Source organism: Gopherus flavomarginatus, chromosome 13, assembly GCF_025201925.1.
Source record: "Gopherus flavomarginatus isolate rGopFla2 chromosome 13, rGopFla2.mat.asm, whole genome shotgun sequence".
NCBI classification, from domain to species: Eukaryota; Metazoa; Chordata; order Testudines; family Testudinidae; genus Gopherus; species Gopherus flavomarginatus.
This window is the reverse complement of record NC_066629.1, coordinates 10,440,292-10,467,447: the sequence shown is the minus strand read 5'-3', so window position 1 is coordinate 10,467,447 and position 27,156 is coordinate 10,440,292. Positions and strand designations below refer to the sequence as shown.

Here is a 27,156-nt window from a genome sequence, read left to right as displayed (position 1 = left end):
ACAACCCTGGGCTGCAGCTGGGACCAATGAAACCACTGGCCTTGTGCATGTGCCTCCCCTTGGCCAGCCTGGAGTGATAAATATCAGCTGTTTCCCTAAAATTCTGCTTTGAACCATATCTTTGTCAGGTGGAGCCCTCTACCAGCCTGTAACTATGGTAACATCTCAGGGCCAGGTGGTAACTCAAGCAATCCCACAAGGAGCCATACAGATCCAGAACACACAGGTAAGATGAGTGGGACCAAGAGGCCTGGAAGGGCTAAGCCAGAGCACTGGCTTCCTTAAAGTTTTAAAAGGGGAACAACTACAGGGAACATCCACTGCTCTCCATCTGCCCCTACAATCTCCTTTCATGCCCTGTTTCAGCTCCTGCTCTCTCTGGTCACATGCTTGCTCTCACACTCTCTTTTTGACATGATCTCACGTTCCCTCCTCTCACACTCTCCCCTCCGTGCTATCTTGTGCTCTCTCTCCCCTCTCACACTCACTCCTGCTCTCTCACCTAAATTGTACAGGCAGACTCACTTACAAACAACAGCTGCCATTGCTTTTAGCAGATTTTAGGTCCAGCAGTTCCTGACAATATACTTAGCAATGAGGAGCCAAACATTCTGTCAGAGTGCAGACAGCTCTCATTACAATCAGTGGGGGTTATGTACTCACACATGATCAGGCCTGGGACATCCAGCCAGACCTATGGATAATGCAAGTGTGATGGGCTGACAAAGGGAGATCTGAGTTTCGATCCTGCACTAACACTCTGGCTTCTTAGTAAGTAACTGACCCATGACATGTGAACGTCGTTGAGGAGATGCAGACCCATGACCAGCCTGTGTGAAATAAATCAAAGAAAGGCTCTGATTTACTTGGGGTTGGTCCTGCTTTGAGCAGGGGGTTGGACTGAGGTTTTCTTCCTAATCTTCTATGATTCTATGCTAATCCATTTCTGAGGGGCAGGGTGATTCAGTAAAGTTATTATCTGACCTTATTGCAATAGGTTTGACAAACTGATAGAGTCCTGTGCTTGCCCTATATGAATACATATTTCAGTAAGACTTTTTAGGATCTGAATCCCAAATATTTATGTGCTTCTGCTGTGGTTAGCTACATTAGCTTAGCAGTGGGCTGCCTCATCCACTGAAGAGTCCTGAACTAGCTAGGGCCTAATGTTTCAGAGAGTTCAGGGTCTGGTAATAAGAACTGCCCTCTACTAAAATAAAGCTCTGTTCCTCCAGAGCTCTTTGGCAGTTCAGTGTTGCAGAGCTTTGAAGCTTGGGAGAACAAAGCTCCTTGTTTAGTTTTCTCTTTACAAAATAAAACTATACACACAGAATGCAAAAAATACTACAAAAAGCTAATGATAAAATTACAGCTAAACACGCAAAAGTCAAGAGAGGTTAAACTAAAGGTTTCTCACACAACTGTAACTCTGCCTCTTTGTTTGAATGCATTATAAATACAGGGACAGATTCACCCAAATGCTCCTGCTGTGTTGCACGACTCTTATGATGCAAAGCAGCTATAAACCCATTTAAGCAGCAACTTAAGCTAGGTTTACAGTTGCTTTGCATCACAGTAGTGCAAAGCAGCTGGAGTGTACCTGTAAATCTGGCTCAGTCTTTAATTACATGATCACACACTATTTCTCAAGATAATAAAAAAACATATCATACAGGTCTTTTCTACAACTTCAGACAGACACATATAACATCTTGTAGTGCTATGCAGTCCACAGAAGTTGTTTATATGAAATGTATGTGGAAAACAGACTTAGGCCTGGTCTACACTACGTGTTTATACCAAATTTTGCAGCGTTAAACCGATTTAACCCTGCACCCATCCACACAACGAGGCCCTTTATATCGATATAAAGGGCTCTTTAAACCGGTTTCTGTACTCCTCCCCAATGAGAAGAGTAGCGCTGAAATTGGTATTGCCATATCGGATGAGGGTTAGTGTGGCCGCAATTCGACAGTGTTGACCTCCGGGCAGTATCCCACAGTGCACCATTGTGACCGCTCTGGAAAGCCATCTGAACTTGGATGCACTGGCCAGGTAGACAGGAAAAGCCCCGCGAACTTTTGAATTTAATTTCCTGTTTGGCCAGCGTGGAGAGCTCACCAGCACAGGTGACCACGCAGAGCTCATCAGCACAGGTAACAATGCAGTCTCCTGAGAATTGAAAAAGAGCTCCAGCATGGACCACACGGGAGGTCCTGGATCTGATCGCTATATAAGGAGAGGATTCCGTGCTAACAGAACTCTGTTCCAAAAGACAAAATCATAAAACGTTTGAAAAAATTTCGGAGGCTATGATGGAGAGAGGCCACACCAGGGACTCAGTACAGTGCCGAGTGAAAGTTAAAGAGCTCAGACAAGCCTACCAGAAAACCAAAGAAGCAAATGGAAGGTCCGGGGCAGGGTCGAAAACATGCCGCTTCTACGCTGAGCTGCATGCAATTCGGGGGTCTGCCACCACTACCCTAACCCTATCCCTAGATTCCAAGGTGAGGTTGGTAATCTCAGCCATGCCTGAGGATTCTGCGGGTGGGGAAGATGAGGAGTAGGAAGAGGATGACGAGCTTGCAGAGAGCACACTGCACTCCATTCTCCCCAACAGCCAGGAGCTTTCTCTCACTCAGACGGAATTACCCTCCCAGCCCTCCCAAGCCACTAGCCCAGACAATGAAGCCATGGAAGCGACCTCTGGTGAGTGTACCTCTGTAAATATAAAACATGGTTTAAAAGCAAGCATTTTTTAATGATTAATTTGCCCTGAGGACTTTGGATGCATTCACGGCCAGTACAGTTATTGGAAAAGTCTGCTAACATGTCTGGGGATGGAGCGGAAATCCTCCAGGGACATCTCCGTGAAGCTCTCCTAGAGGTACTCCAAAAGCCTTTGCAGAAGGTTTCTGGGCAGGGCAGCCTTATTCCGTCCTCCATGGTAGGACACTTGACCACGCCATGCATGTAGCAAGTAATCTGGTATCATTGCATGACAAAGCCTAGCTATGTATGGTCCTGGTGATTGCTGGCATTCAAGCAACATCCGTTCTTTATCTCACTGCTTTATCCTCAGGAGAGTGATATCGTTCATGGTAACCTAGTTGAAATTCAGGAATTTAATTAAGGGGACAGAGATGGCCATTCCTACTGGGCTGTTTGCCTGTTGCTTAAAAGAAATCGTTCCTTGCAAGTGGGGGGAGGAGAAGGGGGATTGGCCCTGAGCTTTTTCGCATTTGGCTAGCAGTGATCTTCCATAATACCAGCCACATGGTTGGGGGAGAGGTAAAGCGATCATCCCAGAGAATTGGATGGGGGGGTGGTTTCTGCTGCTGCATGTTAACAGGAAAGAAGCATCATTGAACAGTATTTGCTTGGTTTTTGGGAAAGGAGGGCACTGTGTATATGAAGGCTGCAGAAGCAGAAAGACAATGGCTTACCTTGGCCGCATGCAAGCTGAATTCTGCTGCCCGGACCTGTGTCTGTGAGATCTCTAACAACAGAGCCGCAGGTACTCAATATTAAGATGCAAAATGTGACCTTGTAGTGAAATCACATGTGCTATGTAAGGTGAATAGTGTTGTTCACCGTGAAAGAGTATAAGTATTGTTCTATAAAATGTATCTTTTTAAATACTTCTCTCCCTTTTTTCCCTCCCTCATGCAGCTGCACATTTTTCAAGCCTCCCTAGTCCATCCCGAAGGCTATCTCAGATAAGGCAGTGGAAAAAGAAGACATGAGACGAAATGTTCTCGGAAATCATGGAAGTGACCCGCAATGAAAGAGCTCATCTGAATGAGTGGAAGGATGTGGTATCAAATTACAGGAAAGATGCCAGTGAATGTGAGGGCAGAAGGGACCAACGTGAGGACAGGAGGGATGCTCGAGATGAGAGATGGCAGCAGGAAGATCAGAGGTGTAGGCAGGAAGATCAGCGGTGGTGGGATGCAACACTGAGGCTGCTGCGTGATCAAACTGACATCCTCCGATGTCTGGTGGACCTTCAGGAACAGCAGCAGAATCACAGAGTGCCGCTGCAGCCCCTGTGTAACCACCCTCACCCCTCACCATGTTCCATATCCTCCTCACCCAGACGTGTAAGAATGCATGGGGGAAGCCTTCGTGCACCCGCCCACTCCACCCCCGTGGACAGTACAACCAAAAGACTGTCATTACTTTGAAATTTTTTTAGTGGCTTTTTCCTTCCCTCCTATCCTCCTCCCAAACCACACCCGAGCTACCTTGTCAGTTCTCTCCCTCTTTTTATAATGAATTAATAAATAATACATGATTTTTAAATGATAGTGACTTTATATCCTTAGAAAGCAAGCTGTAATTGAAGCGGGAAGGTGGGTTGCTTACAGGGAATGGATCGATCAAGGAGTGGGGTTCATCAAGGGGAAACAAACACAGCAGTCAGACTGTACCCTGGCCCGTGATGAAACTCATTTTCAAAGCTTCTCTGATGCGCACCTCTTCCTGGTGTGCTCTTCTAATCGCCCTTGTGTCTGGCTGCGCATAATCAGCGGCCAGGTGATTTGCCTCAGTCTCCCACCCCGCCATAAAAGTCTCCCCCTTACTCTCACAGAGATTGTGGAGCACACAGCAAGCAGCAATAACAATGGGGACATTGATTTGGCTGAGGTCAGAGCGAGTCAGTAATGTGCGCCAGCGTGCCTTTAAATGGCCAAATGCACATTCTACTACCATTCTGCATTTAACCTCAGCCTGTTGTTGAACAGTTCCTGACTACTGTCCAGGCTGCCTGTGTATGGCTTCATGAGCCCTGGCATCAAGGGGTAGGCTGGGTCCCCCAGGATAACTACAGGCATTTCAACATCCCCAACTGTTATTTTCTGGTCTGGGAAGTAATTCCCTTGCTGGAGCCGTTTAAACACAGTAGTGTTCCTGAAGACGCGAGCATCATGAACCTTCCCGGCCATCCCACGTGGATGTTGGTGAAACGTCCCTTGTTATCCACCAGTGTTTGCAGCACCATTGAAAAGTACCTCTTGCAGTTTATGTACTGGGTGCCCTGGTGCTCCAGTGCTAAGATAGATGAAACCCATATCCCTATCACCCCACCACAGTTAGGGAATCCCATTGCAGCAAAGCCATCCACTATGACCGGCATATTTCCCAGAGTCACTACCTTTCGTAGCAGCAGCTTAACGATTGCTTTGGCTACTTGCATCACAGCAGCCCCCACAGTAGATTTTACCACTCCAAATTTATTCCTGACTGACCGGTAGCTGTCTGGCGTTGCAAGCTTCCAGATGGCTATTGCCACTCGCTTCTCAACTGTGAGGGCTGCTCTCATCTTGGTATTCTGGCATTTCAGGGCAGAGGAAAGCAAGTCACAAAGTTCCATGAAAGTGCCCTTACGCATGCAAAAGTTTTGCAGCCACTGGGAATCGTCCCAAACCTGCAAAACTATGCGGTCCCACCAGTCTGTGCTTGTTTCCCGGGCCCAAAATCAGCATTTAATGGCTAGAACCTGCCCCATTACCAGCAGGATCTCCAAAGCACACGGGCCTGCGGTTTGAGAGAATTGTGTGTCCATGTCCTCATCGCTCTCGTCGCCGCGTTGGCGTAGCCGCCTCCTCCTCACCTGGTTTTGCAGGTCCTGGTTCAGCATAGACTGCACGAAAATGCACGAGGAGGCAACGTCCACGATTGTGGTCTTGAGCTGAGCAGGGTCCATGCTTTCTGTGCTATGGCGTTTGCACAGTTCACTCAGGAAAAAAGGCGCAAAACGGTTGTCTGCTGCTTTCACGGAGAGAGGGGTGAGGCTGTACCCAGAACCACTCGCGACAATGTTTTTTGCCCCATCAGGCACTGGGATCTCAACCCAGAATTCCAAGGGGCAGGGGAGACTGCAGGAACTATGGGATAGCTATGAGATAGCTACCCACAGTGCAACGCTCCGGAAGTCAACACTAGCATCGGTACATGGATGCACACCGCTGAATTAATGTGCTTACTGTGGCCGCATGCACTTCACTTTATACAATCTGTTTTAAAAAACCGGTTTCTGTAAAATCGGAATAATCCCGTGTGTAGACGTACCCTTAGACAACATGCCATGAACAACAAAGAGTCATAACAACAAAGGATCATAATGAAAATGCATTGGCTTTCACATAGGTTTAAAATCAAATGCTAAACTCTTCCATCAGGAATACATGTATATTTGATGTCAGTTTATAGAAAAAAAACAGTTTTCTATGTACTTGAACTGGTCTAGCTAGAAATGTATTGATAACTTTCAAGCCAAGTGTAATTCTGTACTCGGTTTACCATGGACTGAAAAGACAATATTTAAAAGAACAAACATTTAAAAGCAATTATGGCCTAGTTGGCAGATGTGACTGAGGCAATAGAAGCTGTGGATGCCCAGCACTTCTGAAAGTCATGTCCTTAACAAAGAAAGATGAATGCATTGAATCTCAGAGTGTTCAGAAATGCAGAGAGTCGCAGTGAAAAAATACACAGTAATTAACCTTTTATTTTAAGGAATTCCATACAGGCATTTCTCTGAGATATCCCTCAGTTTGGTTCATTCCAGAGCTACAGCTAAGGTTATTATCAGACATTTTAATGTGAATTAGGCTGAATTTGAGCAATTTACTGTAGGGTTATAGACAGACTTTAAGGTCAGAAGAGACCATCATGATCATCTAGTCTGACCTCCTGATGGTTTAAAGACTTCAAGTTACAGAGAATCCACCACTGACACTAGTTTAACCTGAAAATGACCCATGCCCTGCTTGACACAACAGCAAATTTTTGAATGATCTGCATTGTATAGAACAAAAAAATGATACAACAATATACAGCAGTGCACAGGATAATACATCTCTCCTGTCAACAAAAGATATCGCCATAATCACTCATCCTCAGCTCCCACGCACATGAATTATGGAGCTCAGTAAAAAGGTTCATTTCTTTTATTGTTCACCACTAGTTTGTTTCCTTTGTATTCTCCCTCCCTTTTCATAAATTATAGGCATTTGCAGAAACGGATTCAGAATACTGAGATTTGTATTCACTGTGCTAAAGAACTTTCCCAGCCTTCCCTTAGAAGTCCATAGAGACAAAGTCAAACCTAGCTGGCAGATGTTTGTGCTTGTTTCATACAAAAAACTATATCCGAAGGTAAAGGTTGCAGATTTAAGCACTCAAAATGCCAGAAGTAAGGTTGTCTGTGCAACCTAACTATATGCCTCTTTTGTAACAGAGGCAGGGATCCCTCTGTTTCTATACTCATGTAATTAAAGACTGTCATAATACACACACAGAAGCAGAATTAAGGTTGCATGGGTGTTTCCTACCCAGTTAGTGTTTGATTTTGCCATTTTAACTGTCTTTTAATAAAAGTAATGAGTATGAAGTTTTAGGTTTTTTAAAAAACAAGTTATAAAAACTGAAATTCTGTCACATAGAACCATAATGGAAATTTTTAAGAGCAGGTTAGACAAATACCTGTCCAGGATGCTCTAGATAATACTTAGTCCTGCCATGAGTGCAGGGGATTGGACTACATGTCCTCTCAAGGTCTCTTCCAATCCTATGATTCTACAATGACTCCTCCCTCTGTGGTTTGAACCCAGTAGGGGAGCAGTAAACACCAGTAATTTGGTTGACTTAATTTACCCTCTCTGCACACACATCATACAAAACTCATCAGGTTTACTTTGAGATGAGATATGATGCAGAGTGGTCAAGTTATTCCATTTCTATGGTAGTGGCACAAACAATGACACCAACATGTTAAAATGACAGCTTTGAAATATTTGCATTTGGCTGTTAAATAATACACAGTCATTAAACTAAGACAACATTGGGTTTCTTTGTGATCTCAAAGCATCACAAGAATAACCTAAGGGTTAAACAAAATCTAATAATAAATATGTACAGGTATCATTATCATCATGTTGTTCACCATTGTGGTCTCTGTTGAGACTTTGGGCATGACATTTTGGGGTACAATCCAGACCAGTGACTTGCCCTGAAACCTGGGGTTCCTCTCAATGCTTTGCTAATGTAGCTCCCAACCTGGGTTCCTCACAAACAGCCAAACAGCATGCAGGTCACCTCCTGAGTGTCTGTGTATAGCTTCAGCCCTCGTCCAGCAGCTCTGAACCCAGCAACCTGTCAGCAAACACCAGCAACACTCTGGCTTCAAACAGCTTTGATTACTACCTGCAGAGTGGCCCAAACACACTCCCCAAAATGTATGTTCTGCACAGTCCAGCCCTTTCCTGGACATTCCAGGTGTGCTAGACCCATTGCCCCTTTAAGGGGATCAATATACAACACTCTCACTACTTTTAAATCGAGTTAAGAACATAAGAATGACCACACTGGGTCAGACCAAAGGTCCATCCAGCCTAGTATCCTATCTGCCCACAGTGGCCAATGCCAGCTGCCCCAGAGGGAGTCAACCTAACAGGTAATGATCAAGTGATCTCTCTCCTTCCATCCATCTCCACCCTCTGACAAACAGAGGCTAGGGACACCATTCCTTACCCATCCTGGCTAAAAGCCATTAATGGATATAACCTCCATGAATTTATCCAGTTCTCTTCTAAACCCTGTTATAGTCCTAGCCTTCACAACCTCCTCTGGCAAGGAGTTCCACAAGTTGACTGTGCGCTGTGTGAAGAACTTCCTTTTATTTGTTTTAAACCTGCTGCCCATTAATTTCATTCGGTGGCCCCTAGTTCTTATATTATGGGAACAAGTAAATAACATTTCCTTATTCACTTTCTCCACGCCACTCATGATTTTGTATACCTCTATCATATCCCCCCTTAGTCTCCTCTTTTCCAAGCTGAAAAGTCGTAGCCTCTTTAATCGCTCCTCATATGGGACCTGTTCCAAACCCCTAATCATTTTAGTTGCCCTTCTCTGAACCTTTCCTAATGCCAGTATATCTGTTTTGAAATGAGGAGACAATATCTGTACACATAGTATTCAAGATGTGGGCGTACCATGGATTTATATAAGGGCAGTAAGCTATTCTCCATCTTATTCTCTATCCCTTTTTTAATTATTCCTAACGTCCTGTGTGCTTTTTTGTCTGCTGCTGCACACTACGTGGATGTCTTCAGAGAACTATCCATGATGACTCGAAGATCTCTTTCCCGATTAGTTGTAGCTAAATTAGCCCTCATCATATTGTATGTATAGTTAGGGTAATTTTTTCCAATGTGCATTACTTTACATTTATCAATATTACATTTCATTTGCCATTTTGTTGCCCAATCACTTAGTTTTGTGAGATCTTTTTTAAGTTCTTCACGGTCTGCTTTGGTCTTAGCTATCTTGAGCAGTTTAGTATCATCTCCAAACTTTGCTACCTCACTGTTTACCCCTTTCTCCAGATCATTTATAAATAAGTTGAATAGTATTGGTCCTCAGACTGACCCTTGGGGAACACCACTAGTTACCCCTCTCCATTCTGAAAATTTACCATTTATTCCTATCCTTTGTTCCCTATCTTTTAACCAGATCTCAATCCATGACAGGATCTTGCCTCTTATCCCATGACAACTTAATTTACGTTTGATTTGAGTTACCCAAACAAGTAACAGCACTGGATTCGTTTTGACTAAAGAATAAAACAAGTTTATCTAACTACAAAGAAATAGATTTTAAGTGAGTACAGGTATTAAAGTCAGAAGTGTTTACAAGAGAAATAAAGATAAAACATTTTCTAAACTTAAACTAGTCTTGGCTTGAGGAGAGGTTTTTACCTCAAGTTCCCAGTAACAATGCTAAACAAATTCTCAGGCCAGGATCTGCTCCCAAAGTCCAAAGGTTGTTTCTTTTGTCTTCTTAGGTGAAAGAGAGCGAGAGAGATATTGTGTTTCTACCTCTCACTTTCATAGTTCAGTCACCCATTGATGACAGAGACAAGGAGTCTCACTGTAAAAGAGGTTTCAGGTTGTTGTTTGCTAAAATGCAGATTTGCCTTGTCTCCCACCTTGCAGTTTTGAGGACTTTGTTTAGTACTTATATGTAAATTGAGGTAAAACACACACATTCCTTTAAGACTGCTTGACCAGTCCTGCCTAACTGGGGCTACATGGGTTTGAACTTGTGCTATCAACATCATTCTGAGCAAATTCATAACTCTACAGATAATGTTGCTACACATTTCATCATAATATTATTGACCAGTGAGTTATTGGTTTTCAAATTATTATCTCACAAGGCGTGTGGTTTTTTTTTACAAAAGATTACAGTCCTGAGTAGGGGTGCATTTGGCCACAATGGATTACCACAATTCTTCATTGCCTTGCATGTACACAGTTCTGTGTGGGGAAGATTGTTCTGACTACGGACAATTGATTGTGTAGACTGTCCTGCTGGTACAGGCACAAATAAGGTCTTGTGGAAGTTCTGCAGAAAAGGACTTAGGGTTACAGTGGACGAGAAGCTCGATATGAGTCAACAGTGTGCCCTTGTTGCCAAGAAGGCTAATGGCATTTTGGGCTGTATAAGTAGGAGCATTGCCAGCAGATCGAGGGACGTGATCATTCCCCTCTATTCAGCATTGGTGAGGCCTCATCTGGAGTACTGTGTCCAGTTTTGGGCCCCAGCCATCATTTGTATGACAGCCATGGCACCTCTGACGCATACTATGGTTTCTATGTTACATTGTCAGCTTCCGGATTCTTTCAGCTTGAGCTTCCAGCTGATTCCTTAATTCAACTTTGTCTGTTCTTCTCATTGTTCCATCAGTATCCAAGAGGGACATAGACACAGGTCCTTTTGGGTGACAAGCAACAGTTACCATCACTGCACCTTGCTAAGGATGGGGTTGTATGGAAAACAGTTTCTGGACCGATAGCTGCTCTGACTATCCCTCGCTTGTCAGACTTAGATATGGTTTTCCTGGCTATGTCAGCAAATGTTTTGATGCCAGATTTCTTGACTGGACTGAAAAAAGCTACGTGTCCCATCAGAATCAAATGCACTTCTCACAAATTTCTCCATTTGTTCTTCACCAACACCTGCTATTTTCAGCAGACCCTTGTACATCTGATATTACATGCACTGCAGTAGATATGCTGATAAACACCTCGGGATGTGATTCAGAGTCTGTCATATTGTTGATGACATGGGTTGTAGGAATAATAACATGCTCTTCATCCCACAGACAAAGACTTATTTGTGGACTGTGTCTTCATTACTTTTTGTTAGGCATTTCTTTCTCTCACAGCTTTTTCATATTCATAATATAGAAGCATAGAATATCAGAGTTGGAAGGGACCTCAGGAGGTCATCTACTCCAACCCCCTACTCAAAGCAGGACCAATCCCCAGACAGATTTTGGCCCCAGATCCCTAAATGGCCCCTTCAAGGATTGAACTCACAGTCCTGGGTTCAGCAGGCCAATGCTCAAATGACTGAGCTCTCTCTCCCCCCTGGAAGCTATGCAGTCCAAACTATAGGCATGCAATCATAGAATCATAGACTATCAGGGTTGGAAGGGACCTCATGAGGTCATCTCATAGAATCATAGACTTTAAGAGACCATTATGATCATCTAGTCTGACCTCCTGCACAATGCAGGCCACAGAATCTTGCCCACCCACTCCTGTACCAAACCTGTGTCTGAGTCATTGAAGTCCTCAAATCATGGTTTAAAGACTTCAAGGTGCAGAGAATCTTTCAGCAAGTGACCCGTGCCCCACCCTGCAGAGGAATGCGAAAGACCCCCAGGGCTTCTGCGAATCTGCCCTGGAGGAAAATTCCTTCCTAACCCCAAATATGGCGATCAGCTAAACCCTGAGCATGTGGGCAAGACTCACAAGCCAGACACCCAGGAAAGAATTCTCTGTAGTAACTCAGATCCCACCCCATCTAACATCCCATCACAAGCCATTGGGCATATTTACCGCTAGTAGTCAAAGATGAATTAATTGCCAGAATTAGGCTATCCCATTATACCATCCCCTCCATAAACATATCAAGCTTAGTCTTGAAGCCAGACATGTCTTTTGCCCCCACTACTCCCGTTGCAAGGCTGTTCCAGAACTTCACTCCTCTGATGGTTAGAAACCTTCGTCTAATTTCAAGTCTAAACTTCATGATAGCCAGTTTATGTCCATTTGTTCTTGTGTCCACATTGGTACTAAGCTTAAATAATTCCTCTCCCTCCCTTGTATTTATTCCTCTGATATATTTATAGAGAGCAATCATATATCCCCTCAGTCTTCTTTTGGTTAGGCTAAACAAGCCAGGCTCTTTGAGTCTCCTTTCATATGGCAGGTTCTCCATTCCTTGGATCATTCTAGTAGCCCTTCTCTGTACCTGTTCCAGTTTGAATTCAGCCTTCTTAAACATGGGAGACCAGCAGTACACACTGTATTCCAGATGAGGTCTCAGCAGTGCCTTGTATAACAGTACTAACACCTCCTTATCTCTACTGGAAATACCTCGCCTTATGCATCCCAAGAGTGCATTAGCTTTTTTCACGGCCATATTGCATTGGTGACTCATAGTCATACTGGGATCAACCAATACTCAGAGGTCCTTCTCCTCCTCTGTTACTTCCAAATGATACCTCCCCAGCTTATAACAATAGTTCTTGTTATTAATCCCTAAATGCATGACCTTGCACTTTTCATTATTAAATTTCATCCTATTACTATTATTCCAGTTTACAAGGTCACCCAGATCTCCTCTATGATATCCCAGTCCTTCTCTGTATTGGCAATACCTCCCAGCTTCTTGTCATCCGCAAACTTTATTAGCACATTCCCACTTTTTGTGCCAAGGTCAGTAATAAAAAGATTAAATAAGGTTGGTCCCAAAACTGATCCCTGAGGAACTCCTCTAGTAACCTCCCTCTAGCCTGACAATTCACTTTTCAGTACAACTCGTTGTAGTCTCCCTGTTAACCAGTTCCTTATCCATCTTTCAATTTTCATATTGATCCCCATCTTTTCCAGTTTAGCTAATAATTCCCCATGTGGAACCGTATCAAATGCCTTACTGAAATCGAGGTAAATTAGATTCTTGCATTTCTTTTGTCTAAAAAATCTGTTACCTTCTCAAAGAAGATCAGGTTGGTTTGGCATGATCTACCTTTTGCAAAACCATGCTGTATTTTGTCCCAATTATCATTGCCCTCAATGTCCTGAACTACTTTTTCCTTCAAAATTTTTTCCAAAACGTTGCATACTACAGATGTCAAACTGACAAGCCTTTTTTCCCTTTCTTAAAGATAGGAACTATGTTAGCAATTCTCCAGTCATACAGTACAACCCCTGAGTTTACAGATTCATTAAAAATGCTTGCTAATGGGCTTGCAATTTCATGTGCCAGTTCCTTTAATATTCTTGGATGAAGATTATCTAGGCCCTCCAATTTAGTACCATTAAGCTGTTCGAGTTTGGCTTCTACCTCGGATGTGGTAATATCTACCTCCATATCCTCATTCCTATTTGTCATTCTACCATTATCCCTAAGCTCCTAATTAGCCTCATTAAAGACTGAGGCAAAGTATTTGTTTAGATATTGGGCCATGCCTAGATTATTCTTAACCTTCACTCCATCCTCAGTGTTTAGCATTCTCACTTCTTCTTTCTTTATTTTCTTCTTATTTATATGGCTATACAACCTTTTACTATTGGTTTTAATTCCCTTTGCAAGGTCCAACTGTACATGGATTTTGGCCTTCCTCACTTTATCCCTACATGTTCTGACCTCAATAAGGTAGCTTTCCTTGCTGATCACTCCCATCTTCCATTCCTTGTAGGCTTTCTGCTTTTTCTTAATCACCTCTTTGAGATGCTTGCTCATCCAGCTTGGTCGACAATTCCTGCCTATGAATTTTTTCCCCTTTCTTGGGATGCTGGCTTCTGATAGTTTCTGCAACTTTAAATTGAAGTCATTCCAGGCTTCCTCCACCTTTTGATCCCCAAGTTCTTCAGTCCAATCCACTTCCCTAACTAATTTCCTTAATTCTTTAAAAAGTTAGCCCTTTTGAAATAAAAAAACCCAGTCACAGATCTATTTTTGTGTATACTTCCATTTAGTTTAAACTGAATTAGCTCATGATCACTCGAACCAAGGTTGTCCCCTACAACCATTTCTTCTATGAGGTCCCCACTACTCACCAAAACTAAATCTAAAATGGCATCCCCTCTTATTGGTTCAGCAACTATTTAGTGAAGGAATCCATCAGCTATCACATCTAGGAAAATCTGAACCCTATTATTACGACTAGCACTTGTTCTCCTGGGAAGTTAAAGTCTCCCATGATCACACAATTCCCATTAGTATTTACTTCATTAAAAACATTGAAGAGGTCTCTCCATATCCACATCAGATCCTGGTGGTCTATCGCACATCCCAAGCACTATCTCAGGGGAGGCTGTAGTAGCTTCCTTCCCCAATGTGATTTTTGCCCAGACAGACTCTGTCTTATTCGTTCCATCCTTTCTTATTTCTTTCCAGTCTACCTCATCATTGATATACAATGCTACTCCACCACCTTTCGCTTTATTTCTGTCTTTTCTAAACAGCACATACCCTTCAATACCTGTACTCCAGTCATGACTACTATTCCACCGTGTTTCTGTTATCCCTGTAATATCTAATCCAACCCCCTGCTCAAAGCAGGACCAATCCCAAGTTTTTGCCCTAAATGTCCCCCTCAAGGACTGAACTCACAGCCCTGGGTTTAAGCAGGCCAATGCTCAAACCACTATTAGAGCACAGCCTTCAGTGTGAGACTGAGCTGGACAGCAAATTTGAACTGAAATTATAGAAAGCTATTATAATCACAATTTGGCAATTAAGAAGATGAAAACATTTCATGTTTGTATATTGCAAAATGTTGACATCTGCCAAATACTAAACAGCTTAATGATTTCTAAACAAATGCCCATGCAAAACCAATAAATTTTCAATACATTGTTGATTGGTAGCTTTGACCAACAAATACCACATTAATGTGCTGAAATTAACTTCTACAGTAAAAACTGTAGTTATGTGGCAGTGTTTCTGGAACTGTGGAGGGGGGGGAACCAAAGACTCATTTGGGTACATTCAATCTTGCCTACAGGTTTATGGCACCACTTGACAACTCCATATCATATCTCATTGAAATTTACATAAAATAAACTTTCAAATGATATGATGTGCGTGTGTGTATGGATAGGTATATTAAACTCCAGACACATGGCCCTTTTTGGAGACTTGCCACATACCTACAAGACCTTCAGATCCACAGCACAGACATCTACTATTTGAGTTAAGGAGTTAAAGTGGTGGCAATAGATGATTATCCTCAGTGTGGATCAGCCACTACAGTGGAACATGGCACACGCTATGCTAGTGGTTACATAACCAAGAAAACCTACCATTTTCTGCATCATGTTGTGCTCTCGTGATTCATATACTGTCACTGACCCACAGGGTTAGATCTAGCTCTATTGATCCAGGGATGAGGAATCAGGGATCCCATTTTTTCTGGTCTGTGTTATGCAGGAGGGCCATGTACATGATCACAATAGCCCCTCTTGGCTCTCAAAACTAAGGGGGTGCTATTCATTATTTGCCTTATCACAATGTCTATGAGCCATCATCATGGACCAGGAACCCACTCAGATTAATATATTATGATGCCAGAAGGAAGCGTTGTGGTTATCTAGTCTGACCTCTTGTATAACACAGGCCAGATAACTTCCCTATATTAATAATTCCTGTTTGAACTGGAGCAGATCTTTTAGAAAAACATCTGAACATTCCCAGCGATGGAGATTCCACCGCAAACCTTGGTAAATCATTCCAATAGTTAATTACACTCATTGTTAAAACTTTGCACCTTATTTGTAATCTGAATTTGTCTAGCTTCAACGTCCAGACATTGGATCATGTTCTACCTTTTTCTGTTAGACTGAAGAGCCTTCTATGAAATTTCTGTTCTCCATGTAGGTACTTCTAGACTGTGATCCAGGCGCCCCTTATCTTCCTCCTTCATAAGCCAAATAAATGGAGTTCCTTGAGTCTTTCACTATAAGGCATGTTTTCTAATCCTTCAATCATTTTTGTGGCTATTTTCTGAACTCTTGCCAATTTTTCAACATTCTTCCAGTGTGGACACCAAAACTGGACATGGGATTCCAGTGGCTGCAACAGTGCCAAATACAGAGGTAAAATAACCTCTTGACTCCTACTCAGGATTCTCCTGTTTATACATTCAAGTGTCGCATTAGCCCTTTATGACACATCACCACACTGGGAGCTCATGTTCTGCTGATTATCCACTCTGACCCCCAAGTATTTTTCAGAGTCACTGCTTCCCAAGATAGAGTCCCCCATCATGTAAGTATGGTCTACATTCTTTGTTGCTAAATGTATGATTTTACATTTGGCTGAATTGAAATACATATTGTCTGCTTGTCTCAGTTTACAAAGCAGTCCAGATTGCTCTGCATTAGGGACCCAGCCTCTTCATTATTTACCATTCCTCTCAATCTTTATGTCATCAGCTGATATTTTTTCCTTCCAGATCATTGCTAAAAATGTTAAATAGCATAAGGTTGGGAACTGATGCCTGTGGGACCCCACTTAGAAATACAAGTGCTCAGTGATGATTCTCTGATTACAATTACATTTTGAGACCTATCAGTTAGCAGTGTTTTTTAATCCATTTAATGTGTGCTGAGCTGATTTTGTATCATTCTAGTTTTTTAATCAAAATATCATGCCATATCAGTTTTCAATCCACCACAATATTATTATGAGGGACAGAGCCGTAGTTTTTCTGTAGCGCTCAGCAAAAAAAGGTATAAAAATCTGAAAATGTTCAAAGCTCTCATTTTTTGGAGAGAACCTATATTTTCGGAAACCCTTGACCAAATAACCTTAAATTTATAGCACAATGTATATCCCAGTCCCTCTTGTAGCATAACACATTTTATGACAAACCCCTAGGGAAGTGGATTTTTCAGCACTTTGAAAGTCAGCTGTTAAACAGAAAGTTATTCTCAACCTTAACTATGGAAGTGGCAGCCTTCCATAATACTTCCTGCTCCCAAGGCTAAAACTTCCAAAGGTACGGAGATGCCATCCATTATTTATAAATTTTAATTCTTTTTGGTTGGGGGAGACCTGCTCATTTGAGACATAAACGTTTTGGAGAATTCAATGTAAGGCTCATCACTCATGAGTAATCATCACTCATGTGTAAGGCTATGTTTTAGTTACAGGTATTTTTAGTAAAAGTCATGGATGGGTCCCGGGCAATAAACAACAATTCATGGCCTGTGACCTGTCCATGACTTTTACCATATACCCTTAACTAAAACTTGAGTTGAGGGGACCATGGGTGCTCTGGGAAGGCGGGCAGTGGTGCACAGCTGGTGTTGGGAGGGGGGGCCAGGTGGCGGCACGTGGCCTGGGACCCCTGTTGGTCCTGGAGGGGGGAAGGGTTGGCGGTGCTGGAGGGCTCCCTATCTGGCTCTGACCAGCATGTCTCTGCAGCTCATAGGGGGAGGGGCGGCCAAGGGGACTCCAACTCACTGTTCCCATCACAATGCCAGCTCCGCAGCTCCCATTGGCTGGGAACCAAAGCCAATGGGAGCTGCGGGGGCAGCACCTGCAGCATGGGCAGTGTGCGGAGCCCCTCTGGCTGCTCTGCCTAAGAGCTGCATGGACATGTCAGTGGGAGCTGGGGAGCGCCCCCCAACCCAGGTAAGCACTGCCATGCACCCCAACCCTCTGCCCGAGCCCTGAAGCCCCTCCCACACACCCAAACTGCTGCTGCTGGCCACTGCAGAAGTCACGGCGGTCATGGAAAGTCACCAAATCCATGATTTCCATTACCTCTGTGACAGACACGCAGCCTTACTCATGTGCTCTCCAGAAAAGCTACCTGATGGATGGGAGGCTGTGAAAGGTCTGGTGAGATTGACTTTCTTTATGTCTCTAACAACATGGGCTGGGACTTGAAACTATTCAAATACAAAGTGTAAGACCCAGGATCAAACTTCCTGAAGAGTCGCGGGTTCCCAGGAGTAATAATGCAGCCTCTGCATTTACAGGGTAACATAGAGGGCACAAACTACCCTCTTTCTTTGTTTGATACAGAAACGCACCCAGGGAATGAATAAGAGCTCAAAAGGAGCCCTCCCCTTTTCTCTCCCCATCCGATCCCAGTGCAGACTCTGTTACTCTCAGACAGCGAGCCCTCTCCCCTTATGACCCTAACTTTTTAGAGCAGAGTAGCTACTTTTGTTTACCTGCCACAGTCCCAGCTAAATTCCATGTAGGTATTTCTTGCTGTTGCAAATGAATTCCAGTTAGTCTCTTCCCTTGGCATGCTCCGACCTGGGGAAAATCATATACCTTCTAGTGTTACACAGGTGAGACCCTGCATTTCAGTTTCAACATTTCACACTGCGCCAGTTGAAACCAGATAGCACCTGATCAGCCTTTGAGTCCTTTGAACTTGCACTCACCCTCTTTTCACATTAATGCATTTATTTCTTATTTTACAAAGCTTACTAAAACACTCCGAAGTGGATTTTCACTACTGCAGTCTCCATGGTCCTTACCTTGTCCTCAGCTCTTCGAGCCTGGATGAGGAAGAAAAAATAAAATCCAAATCTAGGTTCTTTTTAATGTATAAAGGGAATTGCTGGCTCAGATCATACCGTGAAACTGATCAGATGTATGAAATACAAGTATGCTGGGAATATTGTGGCAGTGACAAAGCCCTGGACAAGCACCTCCTGATGCTATTCCTGTACAGCCTGGGTAATTTATTCTGCCTAGGCCCTGCAATACATCACAATCTTTGCCTGAGGGAATCATTTATACCTGACACGGGGCTGCCATAGTGATGTTTAATTCATACAGGAGAAGTGTTTTGATGAAGAACCTAAAAAAAAAAGAAAAGAAAAGAAAAGGCTTTAAGTTGATATTGAGATTTCAGCTAGTTTCCTGCAACCTCATTAAAACTCTTCTTCTCAAGAATATATATAGTGCCCCCTATCCACCTGGTTACTTCCATTAGTGCCAAGCTCCTTATGGGTTTTGATGGACAGGCCTGGGTTCTTCTGGATCCTGCCATCTACTCAACAGAATGTAACTTCTTTTTCTTCAAATAGGAATGTATTTGGCAGTGCCTCCACCTGCCTTGCTCCTTCCTGGCAGGGTCACCAGGGCAGCTTGGGAGGAAAATTCTAATCACAGAGTAACCCCCACTTACTTGCAGATAGTTGCAGACTACCAAGCGATAATACAAACACATTACAATATATTTAACAGTAATTCTATTAAACAGAAGGTAAATATAACATAACAGGGTAAAACATATTCTCAGGGTCACCAGTGTCCATGCTGACAATACCTGTGAATTTCCCCAGTTATGTAACCTGATATAGCAAATGTACAATTAGCATCCCATTGGTAGGTGTACTTCACAGGGGCCCTTGATGGCTGTGACCATGAGATCTTTGGTGCAGCAGTTAGCAATGTTGCTGACTGGGTTCAGTACAGCCCAAAGGACTCTCACATGGTAGGGTAGTAAGTCCCTCTGCAGATTTAATAGGCAGCAGGTGATACAATTCCCAAACCTTTCCTCCCGGGCTTGAGGACACTCCCTGACTAGCTAACTGAAGGATGGTGCACTCGCAATGGATCTGCAGGTTCAGAGATGGCTCTGGACTCCTCAGCACTACAGAGGGGCTGATGAGCGCTGCTGGCAGGCATCCTCTCCATGCAGGAGTCAGGCTGCTCCTGGTGCCAGGATTTCACCTCCCCACTACAGGGTGCCGGGCTCATGGTGCAGGTTACAATAACTCTACTAAACTCCAAACTGCAGTCTCCAGCCTCTGTGCTCAGACACACTCTCAGCAGGGAGCAGCCCTGGACAAGCACCTGCAGAGCTGGCCATGTAGTGACTGATCTCACCTGAGGGGCTGAGGGGCTAACTCAGCCAAGCTGGGGGAAGTTTTCCCAATAAAACTCTAGAAACTGGGTGTTGCCTTGGAGCGGGAAAGGCTCAGGCTGAGGGATCTTGCTTTCAGGTCCCCAGAGGCCAGTTCTCAGGGGCAACCCTGCATGCAAGACTGGGAATCACCAGTCTCCCCACCCCTGACAGGCCATCCTGCCCTTACCCTAGCTGGCTGCAGACTACTCCCCAAAATGGCTTCTCCCCCATTCAGGGCTCCCTGGAAGGGCATCTCACTCCCTATTGGTCAGGCTAGCTCTTCTTCCTTTGCTTTCCCTTGTCAATCATTTGCTCTGAGCAGGCTCCTGCAATCCTTCCCCAAACCAACAGAGCCCCTGTTGTTCTACATGGCTCTCCTCTCTCCCTCTGGGTTGCTGAGCAGTCTCCGAGTCTGTCCTTGGCCCCCTTCCTACCCTACCAGGGACAATGTACCTCTCACTGAACTATCATCACACAGAACCCCAGGAATCTACTTGGGGGGTTACATATTTATACACACACACACCTTTCTATTTAAAAACATTTCTTTGCTGTTCTGGGAATAAGCTGATTGAGACTCACATGTTTATAACTCCTTATAAAGGAATGAGGGATAGCTCAGTGGTTTGAGCATTGGCCTGCTACACTCAAAGTTGTGAGTTCAATCTTTGAGGGGGCCACTTAGGGGTCTGGGGTAAAAATCGGTACTTGGTTCTGCTAGTGAAGGCAGGGGGCTGGACTTGATGACCTTTCAAGGTCCCTTCCAGTTCCAGGAGATAGGTATATCTCCTATTATTAATAGATTAAGGGTTTTCATCTCAAGCAGCAAATGGTTGTTCAGAGAAAAGGTAGTTACTGCTTAAGACTAACTGTATTCTGTGTCTGATGTGAGCAATGCAGACAGCATTTGGGCCTGTAAGTAACATATTTGAATGATACTTTGCCACAACCGGCTCCAAGTTTTTTGCAGTCCCAAGCAAAAAAATTTTCCCGTGCTCCCCTAGCCCCACCCCAACTCCGCCCCTTCCCTGCCCCATTCCAACCCCTTTCCCAAATCCCCAGCCCCGCCTCCTCCCCCGGGCATGACGCATTTCCCCTCCTATCCCTCCTTCCTTCCCAGTGGAGGTGAGCTGGGGGGGAGCGGTTCCTCTGCCTCTCCCCAGGATTACTTCCTGCGGCCCTCCCCATGCCCCCCACTGCTGCAGCTCACCTCTGCTCCGCCTGCTTCCCTGGGCGTGCCACTGCCGCTCTGCTTCTCCCTCCTCTCTCCCAGGCCTGCTGCAAAACAGCTGATTTGCACAGCAAGCCTGGGAGGGAGGGGGGAGAAGCGGAGCGGTGACGCGCTTGGGGGAGCAGGCGGCAGTGGAGCAGAGATTAGCTGGGGAGGAGTGATTCTCTGGCCCCTCCCTGCAGGGTTACTTCCTGTGGCCCTCCCCACGCCCCGACCCCCACCCACGGTTGCAGCTCATCTCCACTCAGGGCCAGCTCCCGGCTTTTTGTGCCCCAAGCAAAAAAAAAATGGAGCCAGAGTCCCTTGGAAAGTGCCACCCCAAGCACATGCTTGGAGCACTGGTGCCCAGGCCCTGTACTTTGCGTTGGCACTTAGGGTCAGTTGTGCCAAATTGTAATATATTTTTCAGTAGGAAAGTTTGATCAAGGTTGCCTGCCAGATTCATTGTAGTTGCAGTTCAGCAAGACCAGAGTCGCCTGTCATGAGCTGCCAGAGGAATCCATTTGCAGTACCTAATCCCCTAGAACTCTGCTACATATTCTTAAATTGCCATGTACTGGTGCCTTACCTGTTACTAACTATTTACATATATACAGACATAGCACATTCTTTTACCAACCCTTCCATATTCTAATTAGACCTTGACCAACCCCAGTTCAGCAGCCAGTAGAACCGTATCGCTGCTGACCATTCAGGGTAGACAAAGGCAAGCTGCAGTTTGCATTGACTGAGCTAATCAAGATTGAAAACTGGGGCAAATAGGGATTAACAATGGTATAGCTGTACCAAACACCGGCCGCCCCCCAGTTGCTGAATTGAGATTATCCCCGAGTGCAGACAAGGACTCTGACGCAGCTCAGTCACTTTGATGTGAACTTAATGAAAACAACAGGTGCAAGCAAGAGTGATGAAGTTGTTACTATTTACCACATCACCTCCAGTAAAGGAACTCTAAAATCTCTCTTTTTCCATTTGCCAATCCTACATCTTCATTGAGAAATGGTGTATTTTACGCCAGGTTACAGAAGAAAGGCTTTAATAAAATTCATCTTAAGCCATTTTGCTTTTACCTCTGTGAATGGCAGAAAGCTCTGTAGCCCAGCCAAGTCTCACCATGAAATCAAACAGCCATTGTGTGTTTTGTCACCATGGCAACGCAATTTTACCTGCACTGTTGTTTAAGCTTTTCTTTCTCCTTTCCTGCCCTGTAGGTTAACCTGGATCTGACCTCCCTCCTTGACAGTGAAGATAAAAAGTCAAAGAACAAACGGGGAGTGCTACCGAAGCACGCTACCAATATAATGCGTTCCTGGCTCTTCCAGCATCTTATGGTGAGAGAAGTCAACAAGCGTGTAAGAGATTTTTAAGCAGGGACAGGTTTTAAGGGTACTCATCTTACACTGCCACTTCATGAGAGAATAGTTAATATGTGCTAATGCTTTGATAAAATGTCATACAAAAATCTTCAGGAGGGTCAGTCAGAAGATACTCATAAAAACTTTGTTGTCTTAAACAAAAAGGAAGAATGGTGTTATGTATGAATTTAAACCTTAAGGATGTAAATGAAGGAATTTTTAAGAAATCTAATTCATGTTACACTGCTTATGCCGTTTGTTTATATTTTGCATTTCTCTCATCCTGGAGCATGAAATAGACTAATTGGCTTCATTTCAGTTTCTGACCAGTTATGTCTGCATTCATTTGCACAACCTTTCAGTATTTGGGATGGAAATGCTACACAGGCACATTTCTTTCTCTAAAAACAAACCTTGAAACTTTTCTATTGGGCTTACGTTTTGCCAAGCTTCCTTCCACAAAACCTAAATTTTGGGTCAGTTTGACCTGTTGTGTGCTCCTTTCAAAGGTCTTGCATGACAAAGATAAATATTATCAAGGAAAATTAAGCGTAAAAGACAGCACCAAGGCACCATTATGGCTACACAGCAAAAATCACAAAATCAGGACATGCACAGGCTAAGGAGTGTGCAGCAATAATTCAGGGCTTGTCTACATGGTATGACAGTGCACACTAGAGGGGTGTGGTTTCTCAAGTGCATCAGAGTGTTATGCACTAACTGACCTGTGTTGACCCTACTTGTGCAAACTAAAAGTTCTTTGGTGCACGTTAGCACATTAAAGTAGTATGCTAATATGCAATAGGGAAATTTTAGTTCATGCAACCAGGCTTCTGCATGGGCTAGTTAGTGCTCAACATCTCGACCCTCTAGTGTGCATTGCTGCACTGTGTAGACAAGCCCCTAGTGCTGTCGTACATCCTGTGGATTTTAGGTGTTCATTTTATAAAATAAGGAAAACTATATTAAGATATACAATTAACAAAACAAATAGAGAAAACCACACAACTGTGCTTAACACCGGGCCTGATTATCCCTACAGGGGAAGATATAGAAGAAGGAGCTAAGAGGGAAGAAAACTCCATGTCGCTACCCTTTTAGCAAACTGGCTGCATAGTGTTCACAAAATCTTGTGGATCCCATGGGGCCCACCTGAACCATGGCTGATTAACTAGAGGACAGGGTCATTAGTTTGGAGATCTTGTAGCTCCACAAAGGCTGTGGCTCTCCAGTGAAGCCACACTTCCCCCTGCTTTTATATCCTGGAAAGAAGTATCCTCCACCATGGAGCGGACCCACAGAAAGACTCCTAGTGATGATAGTAGGGTTTGGATCAGTTCCTACATGCCTGACAAGTTTCCAGCTCCAGCATATCTTTGTGCTAAAAGGTGTGGTTGAGTGTTTTGAAAACCAAAAAGACCATTTTCTTACATATTAAGAGACAGATAGGCAGCCAGTGAAGGTCCCAGAGGAGGGGGTAATGGGTCGTGCAGCTTGTCTCTACCTCTCAGAACTCATAGTAAAAAGCTAAGTTGCTCTGAAACCTTATTTTCCTATCAAATCTTTGTGCATTTGCTGAGTCAGCAACCTGGGGTATGGTTTCAGTGTGGAAGTTTATTTACCTAAATGCTGTAAAATTACCTTCATTTATGATTCCTGATGTCCCAGCAGGTTGCCTGTAACCATGGCAATCAGCTGAGATGTGAAAGTTCTCCGTTATGCAGAGCACAGGAGTGGCAGCTGATGATATTAGTGTACACGTAGTGGGAATGCAGTCTCAAATCCCAGAAGACGTAGTTACCCGTAACTATCAAAGTAAATAAGAAGTATATGGGAATAAAAACATAGCTGACATGGATGAGAACGTTTACAAACAGCTCTACGTATCATAATACAGTATCACTTTTAGCATACTCCTGCCTGTCTGCCAGCTCGGATGATGACAGTGGTGCACCTGTTGTTGCAAGCAGAACTAGGCTGGGCAAATATCAGGAAAAAGTTATTCCTGAATAGTTGCTTGATTCTAGAATGCCAAATTTGCCATGCATTTGCCAAGCATTACAGTGACTTATTTGACCATCTGCATATACCACAATCTGCCCCATGCCTTAATAATGACGAGATCACAGGGTAGCATCTCTTAGGGTAATTTACACACTTCCTAAGACATCTAGATATTGTTTGCACCCTTTTTGTTAAGAATGCTCTGTGCACCTGCTAGTTAGAGCAAGTAGGGAATCTGGCTGCATCAGATATAGAGGTATCAGAAAACTAAGCACCTATGTACAGTGGTGATGGGAACATTGGAAACCCAATGTTGGGATGAAAGTATTGGTTGGTAATGGAAACCCAAATAGGGATCTGTTCCACACATACACCATCTCTATATATGTATTATCTTTTATCTGCTTATCGCCATGGTAACTTTTCAGAGCTCTTAGTGGCAGATTTTCAAAGGGATTTAGGCACGTAAAGATGCAAATAGGTGCCTACTGGGATTTTCAAACAGATAGGTGTCTATCAAAATCCCACTAGGTGCCCATCTGCATCTTTGGATGCCAAAATACCTCTGGAAATCTGGCCCTTAGTTCATAATTTGACCAGAATGTATGGCCACTTCACATTCTTGCCCTGGCAGAGAACAGCTAATTTTTCTTGTACACTGTTTTCACTAGATTAAGAATGTTTTATTTTTGTTGCCTCTGCCATGCAGGCATTACAAAGGGCTGCACATCATGGATCATAAAATACCATATGCAAGGTAACATTTGAGGCAACAGAAAAGAGTGGGACCTTTAACAAAGTCATACATTTCTTTGTTAATTAAACTGTTCAAAAGAGATTGAGAGATGCTGAAGTGTTGGTCAGAATTCTGAGCACGCATACCTCCAGTAATTGCTGGTGGGTAGGCAGCACAAGGGCCTGCATAATCGCTTTATGTGACATGGATGTCCCAGGACTTTGTGTCCCCGGGAGAAAACAACATAGCAGTTCTCCAGATCAAAATCCAGAACCGCCAGAAGATTATGCAGTTTGATCTGAGTATTTTGCAGCACTTTTGGGCTCTCCATCCACAACTCAAGCATTTCCTGGTGTACAAGGGTTCCCCGGGGCTTGACCCCCTCCGGGGCAGTGGGGAGCCACACTGGCTCACTCGCCGCAGTTGACGCTTGGGGAATTAGTCTGTTCGCGGGGTCTTCCTCGGCAGCCCTTGTGGTACAGGAACAAACACCATAAGCCCAGGCCCTGGGTCAGGGCAGGGCAGTGCAGAGTCAGGAGCTCAGGCCCTCAGGCAGGGCTGAGCAATGATAGTAAGCCTCAAGCCTCCAAAGGCCTGGGAGAGGGGGAGACTGCCACTCACGAATTGGGTGGCAGGGGGGACGCAAGCCCTCCCACTCCACTGCATCCCAGCCCGGGGCCCTGGCGGTGGCAGAAGACCGCTGCTGTGTCAGTGGGGATCCTGGCTGCAACACACTGACATGGGCTCTGACAGTACTGCAGCCAGACTAGGGTCGGCTGCCCCCAGGCTATTTCCAGACTCCCTCTCGGTTAGTACCTGGATCAGGGTGGTGTCCTCTGGGGTGTCCAGCACCATCGGTTCCTCGGGGTAGTGGGCGAGTGGCAGGCCCAGCAACTCCTCCAGGTAGCGGGTGCAAGGCGCAGGGCAGGTCCGGTAACTTCCCTGGGTAGCAAGTTCAGGGCAGGTCCGGCAACTTCTCCAGGTAGCTATCGCAGGGCAAGTCAGGCCAGTCCTGGCCTGCAGCTTGGGCCGCGGGGGTTTCCCAGTCGCAGGCTAGACTTGAGATATCTGGTCTTTCCAGGGGCTGGGGCCTTACTGAGCTCTGAGGGCAAGCCTTTATACTTCCGGGTAGCCGCCTGACCGGCTGAGGGGCGGGGTCAGAGCTCCCTAGCCCTGCCCACTCAGGCCTCAGGATGGGCTCAGCACCCTCCGGGGCAGCAGGGAGCCACACCACCTCACTACACTTGGGCAGAGCAGGAGGTATGGTTCAGCTCCAGGTTTTGCTGGCTGTGATGTCTAGGAAGATCTAAGGGGTGGGGAGATGAAACTGGCCCTTGGCAAAGCCCTCTTCCTGCATGGTAGTACATGAACTTTGGAAATACTAGTTCCTTAATGACCTTGCGGATATGGTCGATAAAGAGAACACTGATGTCCCATCCTCAAATCGACTCTGTGATTGCCCTGTAGACCTCCAGCCAGAGGAAAAGATCCCCTTTGGGCATATTTACCCTTTATTGGAACCCAAGCTCAAGAGCCTTTAAGATTACTTGGATGAGAATCTGGCTAAAAACTTTGTCCAACCCTCCAAATCCTGTGCAAGAGCCCCTATCCTGTTCATTGAAAAGGAGGACAAAACACTGCATATCTGTGTTGATTATCAGGCCTTGGAACACTACTACCATCAAGCACCAATATCCTCGCCTACTGATCAGTGAGCTTCTAGAATGGGTTAGTGCTGCAAAGTTCTTCAGCAAGCTCAACCTGCATCCATGAGGGTGACAATGGGTGGGGGTGTAGGAGGAACAATAACAGAAAATGTGGAAATAGCAGAGGTGCTTAATAACGTCTTTGTTTCGGTTTT

General features: G+C 44.5%; 1 protein-coding gene across 10 annotated transcripts in view; it reads left to right on the top strand.

The window, feature by feature from the left end:
• Window positions 1-27,156, top strand: part of PKNOX2 (PBX/knotted 1 homeobox 2) — a 623,477-nt gene that overhangs the window by 552,225 nt on the left and 44,096 nt on the right. For all 10 annotated transcript variants that reach the window (XM_050921671.1, XM_050921661.1, XM_050921668.1 and 7 more), the window contains 2 exons: window positions 129-226; window positions 22,412-22,531. In XM_050921671.1, coding sequence (XP_050777628.1) covers window positions 129-226; window positions 22,412-22,531 — 218 coding nt within the window. The remainder of the gene's footprint in view (window positions 1-128; window positions 227-22,411; window positions 22,532-27,156) is intronic.